This window comes from Sceloporus occidentalis, unplaced genomic scaffold (genome assembly GCF_023333645.1).
Source record: "Sceloporus occidentalis isolate IW3139 unplaced genomic scaffold, rSceOcc1.0.p SCAF_19, whole genome shotgun sequence".
Classification (NCBI taxonomy): domain Eukaryota; kingdom Metazoa; phylum Chordata; class Lepidosauria; order Squamata; family Phrynosomatidae; genus Sceloporus; species Sceloporus occidentalis.
In genome coordinates, this window is record NW_028316999.1 from 9,170,974 (window position 1) to 9,186,586 (window position 15,613).

General features: G+C 39.7%; 1 protein-coding gene across 5 annotated transcripts in view; it reads left to right on the forward strand.

Moving 5' to 3' along the window:
- Positions 1 to 8,518, forward strand: part of LOC149302376 (protein FAM135A-like) — a 28,332-nt gene extending 19,814 nt beyond the window's left edge. For 3 of the 5 annotated variants that reach the window (XM_089482505.1, XM_089482506.1, XM_089482507.1), the window contains 8 exons: positions 1,877 to 3,614; positions 4,639 to 4,799; positions 5,055 to 5,146; positions 5,973 to 6,070; positions 6,681 to 6,832; positions 7,213 to 7,323; positions 7,799 to 7,912; positions 8,313 to 8,518. In XM_089482505.1, the coding sequence (XP_089338631.1) occupies positions 1,877 to 3,614; positions 4,639 to 4,799; positions 5,055 to 5,146; positions 5,973 to 6,070; positions 6,681 to 6,832; positions 7,213 to 7,323; positions 7,799 to 7,912; positions 8,313 to 8,518 (2,672 nt within the window). Of the gene's footprint in view, positions 1 to 1,285; positions 3,615 to 4,638; positions 4,800 to 5,054; positions 5,147 to 5,972; positions 6,071 to 6,680; positions 6,833 to 7,212; positions 7,324 to 7,798; positions 7,913 to 8,312 lie in introns of all 5 variants that reach the window. The other 2 variants (XM_089482503.1, XM_089482504.1) reach the window with 1 other exon arrangement.
- The last annotated feature ends 7,095 nt before the right edge of the window (positions 8,519 to 15,613 follow it).

Below are 15,613 nucleotides of genomic sequence, written 5' to 3' on the forward strand. Positions count from 1 at the left end.
CACGGGAAAACATACGGTTAAGGATCAATGACGTACCTGGAAAGTTATGGGGTTAAGAGAGTGTAGAAAGCGATCGCTCTGACAGTGTTTCTGCAATGCCTTAATATTGAGGCATTCAGTAGCACCAAAAAAAAGTTGCAGGGGGCCACGTGTGACCGTTCCTGAGAGTGCCATATGTAATACGGCTGCACCCTGGTGCTTAGGAAGAGATCAGCGATCTCCTTCCAAGCTCAGTTGATGCTGAAATGCCTCGATATTGAGGCATTTATCAACCCCTCCATCCCCAAAATGTGAATGCTCCTGAAGACGATCACAAGCGCAATAGTCCAAGCCCTCCTGAGAACTGTGAGTTCCCCTGCAAGTTGACTACAGGTACTGCAGGCAAAAATGCAGGTCAATGGAGCTCCGCTTACTAATCATTATAAGATCATTAAAATAATAATAATAATAATAATAATAATAAAAAAAAACATTAGAAATGGTTAAAAAATTTGAAATTAACATCTCCAAAAGGGGAACCATTCAGTCACAAGCACATATAAAAAAAAATGGCAAATGTAAAATATTTTTAATATATATTTTTTTATTATTTTTACATTTTTTTTTATATTCACAAAAATCTTATCATGGAAAGTGTTAACACACCTTTTGACAAACTAATGCATGGATGTTATTACTATACTCAGGAGTTGTTGCTGAATACATATTGGGGTTTTGAAGTGACATATACCAGGAGCTGTATATTCATACCTGAAGTGCAATGCAGGTATCAAAGTGTGTGGTAGTTATTTTGTGGGTATTTTTCCACACGCATTATACTTTAGGTACAGCTCCTGGTATATGTCACTGCCAGACATCACCCGAGTTCAGCAACATCTCCTGATTACAGTCATACAACCCATGCATTGGCTTTGTCGACTATGCCCTAATTCTTCCATGGGAAAACATAATTAGGGGCCTTGATAAGTTCCTCCATCAAAAAGGGATTCACTTGCTTTACTTAGCTGTCAAACTTTGGCAGCGGTGGATTTGGGAATCAATTAAGAGAATGACTGATCAAGCGCTCTGTCAATAACAAGTTGCTGTAACTCTTGCACTGTTGTTACTCGATCTAGTTTTTCCTATGGACACTTGGATCAGTTAGAAAGATTGTGACCCTGATTGAAACCAACTTTGCTTAATCTTTGCTTACAGAGTTTCTAAAGTAACAGCAATATTGTGGCAGTGGTTATGAGACCAACATTTGCTTTTTGTTTGACTGCGCTCTATACATTCTGCATTGCAGACCTTGATGGACCGTGGATGGGAGTTCAGAATTTGCACAGATCGGATTCCAATAAAGCGGAGAAGGCTGACAACGAGAATACATTTGCTTGTGGGCTTGCAACTTCAGATCTGAAAATCGTAGCTGAAGGTTCTTCTGCTGCTGTTTGGTGTACAGAAGGTGAAAAGCCTCTAACAAAATCCCAGAAGGGTAAAAGTGAAGATGAAAAACAGTCAAAAACAAAAGTAAATAAGCTCATGAGAACAATGAAACCAGAGAACCCCAAAAAGATAGTAAAGCAAAATTCTAAGGACTCAGTGGTATTAGTAAGCTACAAATGTTTAAAAGCTGCTACAGCAGAGGCTGTCTCTAAGCCTTTTGAATTCAAGCCTTCGCATTGTCATAAGGATGGACATAACTCCATACATGGTTTACTGCCAAATGACCCCAAGTCTTCTGGGTTACACACATGGCAGAAGGGCCCTATACCTCTGCCAAATAATGCAGACATGAATAAACCACTGCAAGGAAGAGCTGACATTTCCGTGAAAACCCAGAGCAGTGCTTTGGATTCTGGTAACCTAACACATTTCTCCACTTCCACCATTCTAGGTGCACACAACACGCAACAGGCAGGTACGGGGGTCCCACAAATGGATCACACACCACATCCCGAAGAAAGTTGCCGACGTGGTCCAGCAATCCCTTCAGGTGTGAGGACAATAGAGGTTAAGCCAAGCAACAAGAATCCTTACGAGGGCGAGAAAGTAACTGTTATTTTTGGCTCCAAACCAGAGTCTTGTAGAAATACAGCACCTAAAGATAGCTTGCAGGGGCATGGATTTCCAACTCTGGAGGATGGATTGACACACTTGGTAGAGACAGACTCTGTGTTTGACAAAGAGGTTGCACTGGATACACATATTAGACAGACTGGAAACGTAGATGCCCTTTCACGGCTGAAGCACAATCAGCAATCTTTTAGTTCTAAAGAGGTCCACGTTGTTGTTAGTGGGGACACCATTAAATTGCCAGATATCAATCTTACCTGCGCTTCTTCAAGGTTTTCTGACTCTGGTGTTGAAAGCGAGCCTAGTTCTTTTTCTACGCACCCAAATCCAGAACCGAGTTCAGAAAACCAGAATGACCAAGGCACCCTTACAACTGATAAAGTGTTTCCTCAGCTCTTATTAAAGCCAGAAGCTAATCTGAGGATGGCAGTAGAAAGTCACTGTACAGAAAGCACTAGTGCACTTAGTGAAATCCAGTCATCCTTGACCTCTATAAACTCACTGCCCTCAGATGACGATGAGCTGTCACCTGATGAAACGTCTAAAATATCAGTTGTTCCTGAAAGTCAATTAAAAGACAGTAAAACTGTGCTTGACCTGGGGACATCTCATTTGCCAAAATACGACACTAAAAAGTCCAGCATTCTCTTACAGCCTCAATGCGTGGTGTTTCCTGACAAAGAATCAGTGTCTGTACATTCCTCCCTTTCTAGCATGAGAGATCTTTTTCAATTTGCAATTTCTGATGAAGAAACCCCAAACGAGATCAAAAGTATTCCTGTCCCCCCAACAGGCCCCATAACCACATTTAGGGAGCCTCAAACTTCTGGCAAGCACCATAACGCTGACCTAGGTGCATTAAATCCAGAGGTTCTTGTTGTGGGCGAGCCATCTGTAATTTCAGGCTCAGTTGCTGCCGAAGAAGATGTTAAATTTGTTGGAAAAAAAGAGAACTATTTTAGCAGTGAAATAAAACACACAGATCGTGAAAAGTCAGATGTAATCAGTGAAGGACAATCTAATGTACTGCCTTCTACGACTACTAACACAGACATGGTAAGGCAAGGGCTAATAGAGAATTACTTTGGCTCCCAAAGTAGCACTGACATTTCGGATATAAGTCCTGCTGATGAAGCGAAGTATAACAGTCCAGCCAAAGAAACACCAATACTACAGACATGTGGTCAAACTCCTCAAGAAGATGACGACGACGATGAAGAAGAGCAGAATGAAGAAATGATTCAGAATGGATACTATGAGGAAACAGATGGTCCGTTGTGTAGGTCTGATGATACGGTATGTGAAATTAGCCAGGATTCTTCAGATGAACATTGTTTGAAAGCAGAGAGAATAAGTTCTGAGTATATTTTGAACGTGCCTGGTGTTTGTACTCCGAGCTGTTTATCTTTTTCCTACACCCTGAGGGACACTCCTTGCGGAAGCGCGTTTACATCAAGAAATATGCGTGATACTATTACGAAGCAGCCTGGAGGTGCATCACCAGCTTCATCGTCGTGTCTCTCCTGGTATGAGAGCTCCCCTAAGCCTCTAATGCTTGCGTAAGTAACAAACAGCTTTTTTTATTTATTTATTTTCTCCTTGAAAGTACATGGAGGGATTCTGCAGACCCCCCCCCCCCCAAGCATTTGCTGCCTCACTTCACTGACTCTTTCCTGCCACTGATTGGCTTCAGGTAGTCAAAAGTGGCATGAAAACTAGAGAAGAGGTAGCACTGCTTCTTCTACTATATGTAAGTTAAATGAGGTCTATTAAAAATACCTAATATGCATTTTTCATTGGTAGGACTACTGTTCTTTTAATATAAATCTTTTTGTACTGTCTAGAGAGATTTTTGATGGCACATGATTTTCTCATTGCACAGGGCTTGAAATTAACTGTGAAAACTCTTAGGTTAGTTCTGAGTTGTGTGCGATGTGCCCTAGGTGAAATAACTTCACATTTTGAGGTTTAATCACTAAAACCTGAATTGGTCCAAGCTGCCAATTCTTGGCTATTGAAAATTGGACTAAACACAGACCTTCTTAATTAAAAACCTGGAGGGTCCCTCAGCGTGCCAGATCAATGCCATATCCATGGGCAGCTCGTCTACGTAGTTTGGGGTGAATTTCCATCTATTCCTGGTTCATGACAGGAAATTTGAACTGTGCAGGGGGACATCGAATGCTTGGACCATAGTGAACTCTTAAATAGCCAGTATGTGTTGCCTTCAATTCTGGGGAGTGTTGATTGTTCTGTAAATAAATGATCATGCCTGACCTGTCTTGGCCAGAACAACTAACTTAAACACATTGCCAGGTTTTCCATCTGGAAAAAGGATGGCCATCTGTCAAATATAGAACTTAAAATGACGGATGAAATACGGACTGTTAGTAGTAAATAGTACAGATTATCGCTATACCCTCCCAGGACCGCAGAGGATTGTCTTAAATAGGTTTTAGTTCAGTTTTATTTATATAGACTTACTTACTGCCAGTGCCCATGCTGTTTCTATGCAGAGTAACAAATATCAGCTAATACCCTACTCTTACTGTAACGGAGTTTTTGTTTCCTGTCTTTCTATAGCTTCGTTCAGGCCAAAGAAGAACTCAAACAGCTTAAGCTCCCTGGATTCCTTTATAGCGATGTCCCCCATTTGGCTTCCACTGTCCCTTACTTTACAGCGGAGGAGGAGGATAACTCTGATGAAGGAATACATCTCATTGTCTGTGTTCATGGTCTTGACGGTAAATTTGATTTATTCCGTGGTGGGCTTGAAAGAGTTCATATTTTTCATTAAAGTGTTTTTTTATCATCTTTTTAATGCGATGGTAAACCTTTTTTACAGAGGTATTAACATGCTGTGCATGGTCTCAGAGCACTTTTACATTAAGGGTATGCACATGAATGCAGGGAACTGTATACTTTCTCTGTCATCATTTACAAAACGTGTCGCTCGATCAACTAGATTTTAAAATCAGTGGGCTTCCTCCTTCTCCTAGGGAACAGTGCTGACCTTCGCTTGGTAAGAACCTACATTGAGCTTGGACTGCCTGGTGGGCGAAAGGATTTTCTAATGTCTGAGAGAAACCAGGTGTGTAAAACATTGTAGAGTAAACATCTGAATTAAACCCTGACGTGTGCCCATCTATTCCTTCCTGGCAACCAAAAGATGCCTTTCATGTTGCTTCTTGTGTTTATATGTTATATTTTAACGTGGTTATCAGAAGTGGGGTGCTATTTTTATGGTTAAGTTGCTACTCCGTTTCTGATGTGACATGTTGAGAGCCTCATTTGATTATCCTTGATATTCTAGGTCAAAAGATTACCCTCAACAGTCTGATGTATATGTACAAAATATGAATTAAGGACAAGTAATATATTAAATGTTATCCTTCTGTATATAGTACCGCCAGCTTCGTCAGGTCACCTACACCAGAATCTAATTTAGCTATTTGTAGGAACCATTCTTTGTAATAGAATTTGTGTCATGAAATTGCAAATGCTTACATCAAAACCGGCTGTTGGCAAGAGGCTCAACCCAGTTTATTGCGCCCAAAATTACGCTACATAATACAGTAGAGACAAACTTGTAAGAGCCCATAAGACAGATTTTTGTAGAGGTGAACTTCCATGACCTTGGTTCCAGGCAGTGGATCGGCATTTACAAAAGTACATTAATCAATTATTCATACAATGGGCCAAATGCATTAATAAAATCGGGGCTAAAATGATGAGGCTGCCGCAACAAAGCACAGACAGCATTCAATGTAATTACAACTGCGAAACGAATGAAAATGTATTGTCCTCCAATTCCATTCATGCAGCCTTACTGAGAATATAGTACACACACAACAGCCATGTATTTAGTGTGTATAAAGCACGTGTGCACAAAACATGTTATGGTCTTTCTTTCTCAGAATGATACCTTTGCTGATTTTGACACTATGACAGATCGCCTTCTGGATGAAATCATACAATACATCCAGATCTACAATCTGTCCATTTCCAGAATAAGGTACATTATGCCTTTCTTCCTTCATATCTGAGTACTGTGTTACAGCATACATACACTGATCTATATATCAGCTGCTAGTCCTTACAGCTTTACTGTTGTTTGGTATTCAATAATAAATCCATATATATGTTTATATAGTTTAATTGCAAGATTTTTTTATACTGAATTGGCCTAAAGGTAATCGTGGATTTTTCTGAAACGTACTAATTAAATTAAGTCAAATGAGTAATTTATAATCTGATCTTTGCCATGCTTACTAATCGCATTGTGATTTTCACAATGCACCCAAATGTATAGAAGCCCCATATTTTACACCACTATGGTATGAAGTGAAGTTGGTGGGTTAAGAGTTCATCTTCTTCTGTAATGGGAGAGGAAGAACAAAGCCGATACACAGGTTTTTAAAATGATGACGAGGAACTTGTCCTTGTTAAGATTACAAGATTGTGAGGGAACGTTTAAATGGAATTGTATCGGAGAAGCTTTCTGTTTGTTGACTATGATTTTTTCCTGCAATTTGACACTTTTGGAATAATTGTAATAATGTATATATCAATCCATTGTTGAAATGGTTATATTTTGACGCTTTGATTCTTTCTTTCCCTTCCAGCTTCATAGGCCATTCTCTAGGCAATTTAATTATACGTTCAGTTCTGTCAAGGCCTAGATTCAGATGTTACCTCGGCAAGCTGCACACGTTCCTTTCTCTGTCGGGCCCGCACCTGGGTACTCTCTATAACAGCAGTGCGCTGGTTAACACAGGTAAACGCTCCGACGTACATCTAGCCGATGCACCTAAGGTTACTGGTATCACAGGTTGGCTTAGAGGTTGGTTTTGGGCACTTGAAATGTCTTAGTTATAGATGTGATAAAAAAATAATAGGTAATCTATCTCAAATAGCCACTGATTTCGTAACATCAGGGACTACTATGTTAAACCCCCATAGATTATCGTACTATATTAACTACCTTTTGTTATTCAATTAATGTATAAGTAGGACAAAAATTCCTACTGTGTGTTAAGGGGGTTGATTCAGTTTATTGCTTCTTCTGCACTTTCCTGGGGGTCCAGCTATTACAAAAAGACCCGCTGCTTTGTGTCCGTGTTTTCATGTTTGTAAAATATATCTACCGTTACCCAGGTTTGTGGTTTATGCAGAAGTGGAAAAAGTCAGGCTCCCTTTTGCAGCTGACGTGCAGAGACCACTCGGATCCCCGGCAAACCTTCCTGTACAAACTCAGCAAAAAGCCAGGTAATGGTGATATTCTGCAAATGGTTGTTAGGATGTTTCATTCTGTTTTAGTTTTTCAACAAAAATAGGATTTAAAAATACATGTCTTCCAGATGTAGGGTTGTTTTCATGCTGCGGAACGGGCTCTCCGAAGAATACAAGCTAATGCTTTAGACAATAAAATACACGCATTTGGGGAAAGATATGAAAGCTAGTATCTTAGTAAAAAGCATTATTATAACATCTTGACATTGATGACCTGGAACCTTGAAAGCACAAACAAACCTGATGATTATGTACCCCCTTAAGTTGAATGATCTATGTTGAATACATGTTGGGGGAATCAGGGCTGACTTTCCATTCCTGATACCCCTAGTCTATTATGCTAGGCATTGATGTCTATGTAAAGATATGTAGATGTAGTTAGTTCTTTAAACCCTGTGTCCAAGGGCCTATGCTTTCAGCAGCCTGACAGTGTTTGATGCTCTTACCACAGGCCTTGAGCACTTCAGAAACGTGGTTCTGGTGAGCTCCTTGCAGGATCGATACGTTCCCTATCACTCTGCTCGCATCGAGATGTGCAAAACTGCCCTGAAGGACAAGCAGTCAGGTGAGAGGCTCATAGATTGCGTCATTTGCTGAAGCAGATCAGTGAAATCATACAGTAGGAGATATTGGTGTCTTTTTTAACAATTGAAACTGAAAGGCAAGTAATCTGTTTTCGCAAATGTAGTAAAAAAAAAAAAAAAAAAGAGTTAAATATAAAACTGGAAACTTCCACCACTGCACATCTGTGACTGATGAGAAAATTGCAGAAAAGGGTAAGAAGAAAATGAGAAAAAAAAAGGTTTTCTGTCTTTCAGTTTAAAAGTTGGAAAGATTAGTCATTTTACTCACCTTATATGTACGTGGGTATGTATATATAGATAGATGTGGATATGCTCACATACACATATATAAAATTACATTGAATTAGTCTAATATACAATTTGTTTTGTTTATATTTTCAGGGCCAGTTTATGCAGAAATGATCAAAAATATCCTGCTGCCAGTTCTGCAGAACAAAGACTGCAATTTAGTGCGTTATGATGTCATCCATGCATTACCCAATACTGCTAATTCTCTCATCGGAAGAGCGGCCCACATTGCGGTTCTTGACTCCGAAGTATTTTTGGAAAAATTCTTTCTGGTTGCTGGCCTAAAATATTTCCAGTAGGAGGGCACTGCCAGTCCTTTATGTAATACCTCATTCACCTAAATCTCAAAGCATGTGGTATTAAAGTATTAGCTGCCATTGCATTTTGATTGATATTTATGTGGGTTTGTTTTTTTTGTTTGTTTTTAAGAATGATAACTTGTTATACTATCCAATTTGAAATAAATTAGTGGTTATTAATACAGCGTAGATTAATTTATATTCTTCCTCCCAGATGTATAGACAGTTGGGAGAACAATCACTTTCTCCCTTAACAACGAGTTGGGTGTGTGCGTTGACACATCTGAATAGCTCCTGATTTAGGTCTGTTTGTATACAACATTTTATGCCACATTAAAAAGTCCCAACGATCGTGAAATTCAGGAACTTATTGATTGTTAGGTCAGCTGGTCTGACCACGTGACATCTGTGATACTTTTCTGCGAAACCGAGAACTCCTTTACTCTTGTGTGCTTTCACCAGTTGTCAAAGACCATGGTCTTTGCAATAAAAGAATCTTTCCTGAAATCTCAAAGGCTTATATTTTTGGAGGCTCAAGTTCATATTTTAGGGTTTAAAATTCCACATACACCTCGGCAGCATGTGTTGCAGCTATCCACTTGTCCCGACGAAGACAGCGTAGGTGAAGTGTTAACATGTGCTGCATAAGTTGGCATTTTGTGTGATTACATTGGGGTATTCTCACAATTGTAAAGTTGTCCTATCCTTACCAAAGTTATCTATGTGCATGCACATAGGCTGAAGGCTTTAAGTATTTGCCGATAATTGAATAGCCTCCCGGGCACTTAACGGGGGTTGATGGGACATAAAGTAGTCAGGAAGTAGTACCATTTACCTTAACTATTGCTTAAAACTGCAGGGTGACAGCGAAAGTTTTCTTTCCCCTTCTATGTAGAGACCTTAGCTAGATCTGGGATCGCTAGTGGCGGAAACCAGGTTCTGGCATAGATCTTAGGCATGGGTCGATGCACCATCAGCTGTTCTGTAAGGGACACAATTGTTTGAATAAGAGCTATTGCGCAATGACCCAATTACAAATTGATCAATGCTTCATGTATGTTGTGTAATAAAATGAACGTATACCATTTAATATGCTTTTCAAGTATCAACATTCAATCTGTAACCCCCCAGCACATGCATCTCCGTGCTTTTCACAGCTGCTTTCTACACTACATATTGGTATTAATATACACGAGAACATGTTTCCTGCTGGAAATCATCCCGTCGCTGCTGATATTGCTCACCTCCTTGGCACTGCATTTATAGCATTTTTTTATTTTATTTACGTGATAACCTTCTTCAGTTCTTCAGCTTTCCTTTAATACTTTATTAGATCGTCAGGAAGTTGGAGACCCGATACATAAATACTGGAACCTGTTTGTAAACTTGCAGTGTTTTCATCTCCTCCTCCCCCCCCCCAATTACCCTATTTAAATGTAGTATAATTATAGCCATTTGTACATCAATGTAGGTATAACACTTCATTTATGCTTTAACGTAAAAGAAGAGAGGAAGGGAGACAGTGGTCTTGGAAATCAGCAGGAAGGAATAACCGATATGTCGAAGTTTCTTTTTATGGTAGTATCCCTTTAAATCTAAACTATCATCTATCTTTGTAACACACATATTATTGAATGGCTCTCTCCGAAAGCAGATGACTATCCACAGAGCTCCGCAAGGCCCCAAGGATTAAGCTTTTGAGCCCCTTTTACACTTAACGGTTTATTCATTAACCTGTGAGTTTGCAAGAGAGTTCTAGTTTCACCTGACCAAGTTGGCTAAGCATTAAGAAGGGCTCGGCACTGGGACGTTTCTATTACAAGAATGAATGGGCTAATCCTTAATAATGCATGGTTCAGTCAATGAGGTTGATTTAATGCAGGGCATGCTCACTGAGGATGTCCCTTCTGTAATGCACAGTGAAGACAATGAGCTGCCAATTAACTTTTTTGTTGAGTAAGCCTGTTTAGTGATGATTATCAGCTTCCTAAATGTTTGTCTTTTCAGAAATTAAAGTTTCTGAACAGTAAAATAGCAACCAAACGTATAATGCATGTGAAGAATTCGAAGTGCATGGAATTGAAAAAGCTAGGTTTTTAAAACTTTATAAAATTTGTTAAAATTACTTAATAATGGAAAAGCTTGGAGTAAATGCAACGAAAAGACACATTTATCAAAAAATGTAACAAGTTAACCCCGTAGCTAATGGCTGAATTCATCTAATGTTATTCTGGGTCTGGCTCAGCACAGACATGGTTACTTAGAATTGCTGAACTCAGTAAATACACCTTCGATATTGTTCATTACGGTAAAGGAATAGTCTTTTCTCCTGAAATAACTCAGACTTTCTCTCCTGGGTTATACTGCTGAGGCGTTCTGGCCAAAGTGTTTCATTTAGCCAAAGACAAGATGAATGGCTGCATAGCATGTCCTACAATAGCTGGAAAACTCTCGCTGTTAATGTGTTATTTTCTTATATCTTGGAATCTGTGTTAATGCATTATTGTTTCGTCCTTTACAAATGTCACTGTTATAGCGATGCGTTGTACAGAGCTCCTGTGGATTCTAAACACGATGTGGACTCTTGGGGACGACTTCCCGCTTTTGATTTGTGTAGTTCCCTCCATTAATGATTGGAATTTTGCAGGCCCAATGCCAGAAAATAGTTTTCTTCTTCTTCTTCTTCTTTTATAATAACTGCCTTGTGGAACATCGATCAAGACTGCAGCTAATACAATACCGCATTGAAACCGTTACGGGCTACATGTGAAAATCTGCTTTGGGCATGTACTGTTCCTCAGGAACCTGCAAGTTACGTTTCCTTTCCTAACCTTTTTAATACTGGATTCCTCACCTCAGAGGGAACATTGCTGCTAATTGGGAGTTTATTCACTGAACTGGGAAATGAGAAGCTCACGCTATGCGTTATAAAGGACCATCTCTCCTGCCGGAAGCATTGTTGGCTCAGTAAAAAAAACCAATGTTAAATATATGGTGGCGTTTAATTATGCCTAATGCAGGGCCCACCCTCATAGTGAGTTGAAGTGTTTCACCCTACATCACCTCACCTCTGTTTAGTGCAGGGCTGCACAATGTCTGGATATCCCAATTGAAACATTAATTAAACTACTTGTCTTCAGTCAGCGATGCACACAATCCCTGGCTTGTTTTGTGGGCCCGGAGGAGCGCGGCCCTGCTTTAGTGAATAAGCCCCATAGACGCTCTCTCCGGGTGATCTTGTATGTACTCGTATTCTGAAGAACACTGTACATTGTTAAATATTGTTAAAGAGATCGTATTGACTTGTAAAGCATTGTATATAATCCGAATGTGCAGTGTGTCTAGTAATGATGAGATGTCTTTTTCATATTGAAGAATGTTAAGGTCTGTAGGACTTTCTATTGGTGCTTAATAGCGTTTAAGAACAATATTTTCATGCTAACGTTCGTGGGTTTCAGGGGTTAATGCACTGGAGAGGATAGCTGCGCATTCACCAGTTGCAAGGAACGACTTTCGTCAAGTACATGTTCTATATCTCATGCATGTTTCCAGGTAGCGTCCTGCATCTGAATGTCATGGCTTTCTTCAGAGAGCGGCTGTAATCTCAGTCTGTATTGCTTTTACATTTTCTTAAATGTTTGAAGTTCTGTGCTGTCCCATGCTGCAAAATGTATTGGAGATGTGTAAAGAAAGCACTCGGCCATTAAACTTGTTTTACGTTTTACAATGTTTAATGTTTAACTTCATTTTGTTTTCCATCGGAACGTCCGCATGCACCATAGACAAGCAATTTATTAGGGTTACAGGTTCTTGTGCTTAAACAGTAATTATGAGGAAGTGGAATATATCATGAACAGCTATTGGTATATTCATCTATAATATATGATATATATATATATGTGATTTCATCCCCGTCATTAATTAATCATCTATATGAAAAATATAAAGTACTGTGAGAACCAAGAATTAGCATTAACCTCCAGTTAAGTTTTTGTAATCAGCATCTAATCGTTTCAATGCGTTGGGTTTAATAAAATAACGAGGGTTATTAATTATTGCCTAATCACAATTGCAGCCAATGGACTGGTCTCTCTGACTATGACATTGCATTGGTTGCTACGGTGGATATAAAAAGTCTACACACCCCGGTTAAAATGCCAGGTTCTTGTGATGTTAAAGAATGAGACAAAAATAAATCATGTCAGAACTTTTTCCACATTTAATGTGACCTATAACGTGAACAATTCGATTGCAAAACAAGCTGAAAAAGACTAAACCATGACCAGTAATCCCTTAATGAATGCATCAACATACTGCCATCAATTTTTTTTTTTATATAATTGCGTTTTTTTATATATATATATATATATATATTTTGTTAAAATTACTTCAGATAATTATGACTGCTAAAACTAAAAGTGTGCAAAATTAGCTTAGGTATTCTTTGATATTTAATGATCTTGATAAAATATGTGACTATTTTGTACCTGGTTGAAGTATTTTTTCCCCCAATTTTGGACCGACCATATGGGGAAGTATGGCTAGGTCTACTATCCAGCTCACTATTTTTGTTGTTTGTCTGGTTTCTTTACTAAATTAATTTTTATTTCACAAAACTGTTAAGGCATGCAGACAAAAGGCAATACCGTGCTTTTATATATATATATATATATATATATATCTATATCTATCTATCTATATATATATATCTATATAGATATCTATATATAGATAGATATCTATCTATATATAGATAGATATCTCTATATATAGATAGATATCTATCTATATAGATATCTATCTCTCACACTCTCTCTCTCACACTCTCACACACTCTCTCTCACACACTCTCTCTCACACTCTCTCTCTCACACTCTCACACACTCTCTCTCACACACTCTCTCTCACACTCTCTCTCTCTCTCACACACTCTCTCTCTCTCTCACACACTCTCACTCTCTAATCTCATGAAGAAAGACCTGTAGAAAAGGTAAAAAGGTCACCATCCATGAGATTAGCAGCTATTCCCAGATGTAGACCTGAAGACACAGGGTATTGTGGAAATCGTGTTCAATTCCAGTCGGTGATGTTCATTTGGCTCATGGCACATCAGAGGCTCAGATGGCACACTTCCTTTTCTTGCATCAACAAAGGTGAAATATAAAGTATGTCTATTCCTTCATGGAATTCGGATTTGTATGAACCTTAATTTGAATGAAATTTGGCAATTTTGTTTGTACAAATCTCTGAAAACAAGAAAGGGGCTCCAACAACACAAAGGCAAAAGCGCAGAATTTATGTCTGTCTTCTGACAGCTGCTTCAGTGTCTCTACTTGTTTTTCCCCTGGCTTTCCCCAGCACTATCATGGCCTCTCGGAGTACTTCCACAACAGGACAAAGCCACTACACACACACACACACACACACATCACGGGGACAAACTCTGCCCCATTCCTCTAGTCGGGGAGAAGGTGGGCACAGAGGCTCTGGCCTGTTGCGGAAGTACATGGAAGAGGCCAGGATAATGCAGAGGAGAGCTGGGAGAAGAACAAGAAGAAGAAGAGCTGCAGAAAAGAAGATGGAGAAGCGGGCATACAGAAGCCATATGGGTTTTTGGTCCATATCCACAAGTCTAATGGATAGTAGACATTCAAGTAAACGTTTAACACGACACTTTGAAAAAAATACCTAAATCCATCAGGTTTTCCAAGGCATCCGTAATTATATCGACAGTTTTGCACATGGCCGTTTTTACCAGGATGGGGGAAAATTCCTTCATGACTCCATGGGCAGTGAGAATAGCTCCTCTGACAAGATGGAAGCGCAACACAGACGTGGGATTGCTGCATGAGTCTTATTCCAGGTTTGGATTTATTATGTTTTATTGATATAGCGCCAAGAGTTTATGCAGCGCTTTTTTTCAATACATATATTGAAAGGGTATAACAAAACCAGAACTCACAGACTAAGACAAACTCATACATTAGGTAAAGAGGGCTCTGCAATTGTTGAAAAAGACACTTTAATCCATGTAATAACATATTATGGCATATCTAGGGTCATTTGGCCCTAAGGATTCACAAGCTGCCATCTATATGAAACTGAACAGTAACTATAGTGCACAGAAATGGTGGATACTGTATGTTGCCTAACATTTTCAAACAACGTATGCACTTTGGTTGTTTGTTTCAGTGAGACATTGTAGCCATGCAAATACTTTATGATCTTCCTTGCACGTCGCTCCTCTTCTGCTTCCCCTCTCTGTGAAACCCTCCACTGGCTCCCAATTGCCTTTAGAATTAAATTTAAGATCCTGGTACTGACATATAAGGCCATCCATAATACGGTTCCTCCATACATTTCTGACCTCATTAGCAAATACTCTCCTCGATCTTTACATTCTTCCCATGGGCTAAGGCTCTCCTCCTCACTTATCACATCTTCCTTTTCCCGTCTACAAGATTTTACTCGAGCTGCCCCATATCTCTGGAATCTACTTCCACCGAACCTTCAGCATTCTCCCTCCCTCCCGACATTCAAGAAACATCTAAAAACCCACTTCTTCAGAGAAGCATACCATCTTAGCTGCTAGAACTTCCTTGTCATCGATACAACCACCACACTACCTCTCACCCTTTCTCTGTGCCTTATACCCCCCACACTACCTCTCACCCGTCACTGATACCCCCCGCACTACCTCTCACCCTTTCTCTGTGCCTTATACCCCCCACACTACCTCTCACCCGTCACTGATACCCCCCGCACTACCTCTCACCCTTTCTCTGTGCCTTATACCCCCCACACTACCTCTCACCCGTCACTGATACCCCCCGCACTACCTCTCACCCTTTCTCTGTGCCTTATACCCCCCACACTACCTCTCACCCTTTCTCTGTGCCTTATACCCCCCACACTACCTCTCACCCGTCACTGATACCCCCCGCACTACCTCTCACCCTTTCTCTGTGCCTTATGTTTGTCACCCCATTCCCTCAAGATTGTAAGCTTGCGAGCAGGGCTCTCTCCACCTAATGTATCGGTTTGTCTTAGTCTGTCAATTCTTGTTTTGTCATACCCTTGAATTTATGTATTGTA